Below are 6,959 nucleotides of genomic sequence, written 5' to 3'. Positions count from 1 at the left end.
AGTCCCAGGGGATCCAACAGCCTCTTCTGACCTCTGTGGGCACTGCACAACTTGGGTGAACCTACCTACAGGTAGGCAATACACAAATACACATAAAATAAAAATAAAATATTAAAAAAAACATTTTTACATTATTCATTTCCTACACAATCCCAATGAGGGTTTTTTTTTTTCCTCATTTTAATACATCTCAATTGAGGATAGATTTCAAGGGCTCAGCAAATACATATACCTAATGGCTACCATCCTGGGAAGCATAATTATAATCTACTTACTAACCTTAAGTTAAAAGCAAACCCCACAGAATCACCTGTCCCTCAAAGGACAAGCAAAAAATAATGGCAAAGGGCCGGAGAGATGGCTCAGCAGTAAAGAGCACTTAACTGCTCTTGCAGTGAAGACCAGAGTTCAGTTCCCAGCACTCAAATGTCTAGTGGCTCACAACCACCTGTAACTCCAGCTCCAAGGGATCTGATACCCTCTTCTGGCCCCAGAAGACACTGCACTCATATGTATTCAGACATGCACGTACACGTAATTAAAAGTAAAAAATACGCTGAGTGTGGTGGCACACGCCTGTAATACCAACAGAGGCAGGTGGATCTCTCTGAGATCAAGGTCAGCATGGGCCACATAGCAAATTGGAGGCCAGCTGGGGCTACAGGGGAACCTTGTCTCAAGAAGACAAAGAAAACAATAAAAAATTTTTAAAAATCTTTTTAGAAAATAGCAAAAGGGGTGGGGACTGGAGAGATGGCTTAGTGGTTAAGAACACTGGTTGCTCTTACAGAGGAGCCGGTTTTAATTCCCAACATCCACATGGTGGGTAACAACCACCTGCATGCACATGCTGCACCTATATACACTCAGGCTTGCTCACACAAATATTTTGATGGCAAAGTACTCTTGAGTATTCACTTTGTGCTAGGCTATGTATTAAGATTCTTGCCCAAATAGTTTGCCATTCTTACTCGACACAAGGCGAGTTCAGGGGTACCCTCTAAATCGCTTGTGCGTGTGCGTCTGTGTGTGTTGAGACAGGATCTGGGTTCAATGCCGTCCAGGCCTCTAAATCGCTTTGGTTGAGGTTACAGGCGTGAGCCACCATGCCCCGCTTGAAAGAAATTTCCAAAGCCCGCTGTTGCACTGTCCTGCCCGGGTCATCCGCCAACCTCCAAGTCCCTGGTCAGCGATGACCCTCCTCATTTACCCAAGGGCTGTTGGCACTAAAGGCTGGTCATGGTGGAGTAAGGAGTTTCTGGACCAAGTGAGATGGCGCACGCCTTTAATCCCACCACTCGGGAGGCTCAGACAGGGGGATCTCTTAGTTCCAGGCCAGCCAGGGGGATTTAAAAAAAAGAGCTTCTGCTCGAGCAGGTGTAGATCACCTGCGAGTCCTGCGGGTGGTGCGACTCCGACCTCTCCATCTCCTCCCCAGACTCCCCTCTGACTTTCGACTGCGATTCCGACTCCAATTTGGACTCGGAATGGTGATCCTCTTCCGTTTCCTGTTCCGGCTCTTTCTACTTCTCCTCACTATCCAGGCCCGACGGAGAACTATCGGTGGGCCACACCACAGTCCCGGCCCCTTCAAACTTCACGTGACCGCTAGAAGGCCCCCGCTTCCGGGAGCTCCGGCTCGGCTTCCGGGCCGTCGAGACCGTTGCCAGTTCATTTCTCGCGGCGGAGACGCCCACTTCCGGCCGGCCGGTGCAACGCTGGTGGAGGTAAGGGGGACTCGCCCGGGGCCTCTTCCCGAGCCCGCCTCCCGCCCGGGTGGCCCGGGCTCTGCTCTTCAGCGGGAAATGTCCCCCTCCTCCCTCCGTCCCCGCGCAGACGCAGAGCTGAGCCTGTAGCCTCCAGACAAAGGGTGACGCCGAGGCCCGTCGTCATGGCGGCGTCGCAGCCCAGCCTGGCCGCCCAGAGTCCCGCGGTGCCGCTCCAGCAACAGGAGGGAGCCGGCGGCAGCGGGGAGCCGGAGCCCCAGCCCTCGAGCCCTTTGGATCCCGTCCCCGCGCTGCCCACCTCCCCGGAGCTCCCCGGCGCGCTCGCAGCGCTGGGCTCCGCGCCGGAGGCCGAAGCCACCCCGAGGCCCGGAGGCGCCCGGCCCGGCCCCGAGACGTTCCGCCAGCGTTTCCGGCAGTTTCGCTACCAGGACGCCGCGGGTCCGCGGGAAGCGTTCCGGCAGCTGCGGGAACTCTCCCGCCAGTGGCTGCGGCCCGACATCCGCACTAAGGAGCAAATAGTGGAGATGCTGGTGCAGGAGCAATTACTGGCCATCCTGCCCGACGCATCCCGCGCTCGGCGGCTCCGGCGCCGGGCGGACGTGCGCATCACCGGCTGAGCGTTGGAGCTCAGGGCTCCCAGGACTGGGGTCGGGGGCTGGAGCCTGGCCCCCTTCCCCATGTTAATAATGAAAGGCGAGTTTTGACAGCTGCTGTGGTCTGATGTCTCTTTCGTTCGTCTTTTTTTGGGTTAGCTAATGTCCTATCATTCTAATTGACGAAGGAGCTTGGGAGCCCATGAGGAAGGCTTTTGCCTATTCCTGGGCTACAAAGGTTGTGCTGAGCTCGGCCCTTTAGCGGGTAATGTCTCCCTTCTCACTTTGTTGGCTACATCTGGGCCGCTCCGACTCCATCTCGGCCGTTTTTCCTGGACTCCCGAGAACTCAATTTGCTTTGTTTTGTATAAGGCCATGTTATGAGGGTGCAGCCTTGACTTCCATGCTACCTCCACCTCGTATTAACCAGTATCTGAGCTTTTTTTTCTATCTGAATAGATGGCAGCAATACATAATGGTTTAGATTGGGCAAACAAAATAGTTGCGGTGTGGTGGTGCACACCTTTAATCCCATCGCTCTCAAGGCTGAGGCAGTTTTTGAGTGAGACCTGTCTCAAGCAAACTAAAAAGGTTGGCCCTATTAAATGCTTATTTAACTAGCTACATCTATCAATACAACTACTGTGGGGTACAATGTATTTTGCTATTTGCCCTCATAGGGATAGACTAGGGTCGATTTGTGAGCTTGTTTTATGCTTTTGAACTTGTGCACCTCGTCGTCAAACTATAGGCTTCTGGTAGAATTTAAGCAAAACTGAGGGCTGAGACTAGTTTAGTGGTAGAGCACTTGCCTGGCAAAGGACTTGGGTTCCATCGCTAAGAGATCTAACAAGTGATGTGTAACCAAGGAAAACTAAAGCTTGGAGCTTCACTGTTAGGATTAAGACGGGTGCCATGCCGCCCGGCTTCTACAAAATTTTCATACAGGATAAAGGCAGGCATGCTTTGATGGGTAATGATAACATGTCTATAACCCAAGCACTCAGAGTTTTAAAGGGATGAAAAAGTTTAAGGCCAACCTTGGGTTACAGGGTTACATAACAAGCTCAAGGCCAGTCTGGGCTGCATAGTAAGACCTTGTCTCAAACAAAACCTCTTTATAGTTCAGTAATATGTGACTGAAACATAGCAACAAGAACCTGTTTTTATTTTTCCAAATAACAGATACAGAAGTTGGCATGTTTTGCAAATGTTACCTCAGAGCAACATTTCTCTATATACAATGCCTTCTGTTCTAATAGTGCGTAAACAGATATGTATCCACAGTACAATGCTGGCTCATCAAGAATCCACTTTGCATACATTTATCACGCAAAATGATCGAGGCAAGGTTTTATAGATGGACAGTTTTTCTTAACAGACAAAACTTAGGTAGTGCACGTATTTCTAAATGATATCAGCATTGTTTGCAAATAACAGATTCCAGTGCTCCAACATAGGGATTAACTCACTTTGACCCAGGAATTGGGAATGGAGCCCCCCAAACATGGCTTTAAATTAGGAAAAAAACAGAGGTTATCAGAACATGGGGAGTTTTCTTTGCTTCCCTAAGAACAAAAGTCACAACAAAACCAGACTATTTCCTTCACAAAACCTAAATAAACCCAGTAATAACCACTTGGCAAAATTAGCATCACTCAGTTTCCACTTCCATCTTTGAACAAGACACAAAACCAACGACCTTCAGAGAGGCACAGTTGCCCCAGACATGATACGAAAATGTAGTTTTATAGATGGAAAACCAGTAATAAAAATTACTCCATTTGTGTGTGTGCACATGCCAGCAATACTGCATGTGGAGGTCAGAGGAGAACCTGAAGGAGTTGGTGCTCTCCTTTCCATGTGGGTCCCAGGGATTGAACTCCGGTCATCAGGCTTGTGGCAAGCACCTTTACCCATTGAACCATCTCACTGGCCCAAGATTAGTAATCTAAAACAATTATACCTCACATAGTCGTGGCTAGAAAAAAATCATCTTGTTTCTTCCCTTTTCAGACACAAACACAATTCTTAAAATGCAGCTAATGACAGTTATCCAGAACACAGATGTCATGCAGAGTCCTGGAGCGTTTCTTCCCAGACCAGAAACGCCAGTGTCAGCAGCAGGAAGCAGCCTTTTGGAGGCGCTGTGTTGGCTTCATTACATGTTACAGCTGCACACCTCTATGGTATATAAGCTCTACCAGGTCAACTTCTACTTGTCCTGTGGTTTATTTTACGTCAGATTACTGGACAGCATTTGTTCCCTGAAAAGTCTCTACAGAGGTCTGAATTCATGACTGATAACCTGTGCCTGAAAACTTACCATTCCAAAGGTCACTGGAGATCACTGTCCTTGCTACTGAGACACTGGCTACTTCACATTTACATAGTAAAGGTTTGCAGCATAGAACATTACAGATTCATAAACCTCTAACTTGCATTACTGGACAACTGGGCTTTTGATTTTTGCGTTTAGTAAGAAGAAAATTAGTGAAACAAAGTCCTCAAAGCATGGAACATTTTCTTTAACTCTGCCAGGTAAGATAAAACAAAACAAAATATAGCAATTACACATGGAACCATAACCTACCAAACACAAACATTGTCTCCAAAGGTGCAAATAGGTTGTACCTGGACCTTAAGCAGCATAATCATCTTGATTTCACAAAGTAATACAAACAGGAAACAAAGTGTTAAAGTGTATCAGCAATTCTACAACTGCCAACTACCAAGCTAACCTTCAGGGAAAGAGAAAAGCGGCACATACAGAATCTTGAGTTTGCTGACAATGTATAAAATAAGGTCATTCCCCAAACCACATTCTTCATAAATCTTTACAGTAATAGTTTGAAATTTGGGGAAATGTTTTTTGGACTTTTAAATAGAACTGGGAAGCTGTCAATATCAAGAAGTGGGTAAAAAAAATGCTGTCCTTTGGGTTCCAGACCCTGCCTGCTTCCATTTGAAATTCCTTCTAGATTCTTATCACACTGAGATTCTAGCTCCTCCACCAGCTATGTGGGCTCTGTGAGGAAAGCCACAGCTCAGCCACCTCTGGGATAGAAAGCATAAAAATGTGTCCCTGGTACCATGAAATCATGCAAGAGATGTGAGAAAACAAAGTCTGGGGAAGCAGAGCATCAGGGCTTCTGCTCCCTCCCAAGCTGCATGGCACAGTGAAGTTCCAATGCTCCAGTGAAGCTGGAAATGGAAATGGTGCCATTGCCTATTCACCATGCCAGGCAGAGAAACCAGGAGGGTCAGTATGTGCCCCAACCTCACCCAAAAGTCAATTAAATGAAATGCAAATTGAATTTACAACTGTTTCCAACTAAGTTTTTGTTTTTCCGGGGGGCCCTCATTCCTCTCATCAGTGTGGCACGATTTCAAGTGAAGATTGTGCAAAGACTCGCCTTCGTTCAACGATGTGTACAGAAGGAAATTCCAAGACACTATTTGCTACCTTCTTGGTAGGCTTCCAGATCAGAGTGCCCTGTCCTCCAGCAGCCAAAATGGCCTCTTTGTCCAATGTCCATCACCCTCATGGCCAAATCCCTGAAGTCAGTTGGTGTCACGTGCATTCAGCATGCTAGATTTATTTATTTAAATATGCGAAGCTCCTCCTGCAGATGTCCTGGGATTATGCCCCAATTAGTCTTGGGAGCCCAATTTCATGTGGAGCAGCAGAGGGCAATCTGCTGCACCTTGCTCAGGTCCGTCAGCAGCTGCTTGATGCAATGCTTGAGCTGTGGAAGCCTAGCCAGCGGCTCAGGAGGCTCCAGTTCCCCAGTGTAATCCAGCCAGCTCTCCAGCACTGGAGGTAGAAGAGAGAAGATCCAGTCAGCTCTCAGTCTTAATTGACAAGAGCCTCAGCAAGAGTTTCAGCTCATCCCATTTGAGAGGGGAGAGGAGGGAAGGCCACTTAAAGCCCAGATTGCCTCAACACCTGTACCCCACGAAGCATTATCCCTGAGTACCAAGCTGACCAAGCTCATGTTATAAAGGTTTGAACATAACCCCATGGGCTCATGTGCTGAATGACGGCTGGTCTCCAGCTGGTGCTATTTTTGTAGTCACTAACAGTAACTTTGAAGATTATACCTGGGTCCCTTCCTCTCTGATGCCTATGTGCTATGACGTAAACAGCCTCCTCTACCACATTCTGCCCAATCACAGAAACAAGCAACCCAAACAGAACTCTGAAATTAAGAGCTACTTAAGAAAATGTTACCTTAAGACAACAAAACAAAGATAAATGCTTCATAACAGCAGAGTCAAAAGAAGTCTCTGTCAGTGATAGCATGATCTATGTGTTAGCGCTAGCATAAGAGCCCCCAGCTATAGCATATGCAGCTACTGGGCTCTTAAAGTAAGGCCAGTGCAACTAAGGAGCTTAATGTAAAGTGTAGTCACTTTGAGCTCAGTCACACATTGTTAGTTGCTCCTGTTAGCGGGCTCCACCCACCTTTCTCAGTGACACTGAGCTGTTGTAAATCAGGCAGCTTCCATGTCCAACCTCCTGTCAATGAGTCTACAGACTTGAAAATGTCTGTTTTTTATCACCGTCAATTTCCTTCATATTAATTCCTGATATATAATTTTCAGTGGCATAAAATTTTCTTTTGTCTTTTTTTTT

The 6,959-nt window shown here is 47.3% G+C and overlaps 3 protein-coding genes across 8 annotated transcripts in view; 1 reads left to right on the top strand and 2 right to left on the bottom strand.

The window, feature by feature from the left end:
- Positions 1 to 1,521, bottom strand: part of Cnbd2 (cyclic nucleotide binding domain containing 2) — a 78,175-nt gene extending 76,654 nt beyond the window's left edge. For 3 of the 4 annotated variants that reach the window (XM_017800049.2, XM_008840768.3, XM_029567215.1), the window contains exon 1: positions 1,389 to 1,521. In XM_017800049.2, coding sequence (XP_017655538.1) covers positions 1,389 to 1,427 — 39 coding nt within the window. In that variant the 5' untranslated portion in view covers positions 1,428 to 1,521. The other variant, XM_029567214.1, reaches the window with a different exon arrangement.
- Positions 1,522 to 1,589: 68 nt separating this feature from the next.
- Positions 1,590 to 2,436, top strand: Scand1 (SCAN domain containing 1). Its single transcript, XM_008840770.3, has 2 exons — positions 1,590 to 1,727; positions 1,837 to 2,436. The coding sequence occupies exon 2, from the start codon at positions 1,892 to 1,894 to the stop codon at positions 2,342 to 2,344; it is 453 nt and encodes a 150-aa protein (XP_008838992.1). The 5' UTR covers positions 1,590 to 1,727; positions 1,837 to 1,891; the 3' UTR covers positions 2,345 to 2,436.
- A 1,031-nt stretch (positions 2,437 to 3,467) lies between these two features.
- Phf20 (PHD finger protein 20) overlaps positions 3,468 to 6,959 on the bottom strand; it is a 123,757-nt gene continuing 120,265 nt past the window's right edge. For all 3 annotated transcript variants that reach the window (XM_008840765.2, XM_008840766.3, XM_029567195.1), the window contains one exon: positions 3,468 to 6,137. In XM_008840765.2, the coding sequence (XP_008838987.1) occupies positions 5,995 to 6,137 (143 nt within the window). In that variant the 3' untranslated portion in view covers positions 3,468 to 5,994. The remainder of the gene's footprint in view (positions 6,138 to 6,959) is intronic.

This window comes from Nannospalax galili, unplaced genomic scaffold (genome assembly GCF_000622305.1).
Source record: "Nannospalax galili isolate Female #2095 unplaced genomic scaffold, S.galili_v1.0 scaffold221, whole genome shotgun sequence".
Lineage (NCBI taxonomy): Eukaryota > Metazoa > Chordata > Mammalia > Rodentia > Spalacidae > Nannospalax > Nannospalax galili.
Note: the sequence above shows the minus strand (reverse complement) of the source record. Positions and strands in the feature narration are given on the sequence as shown.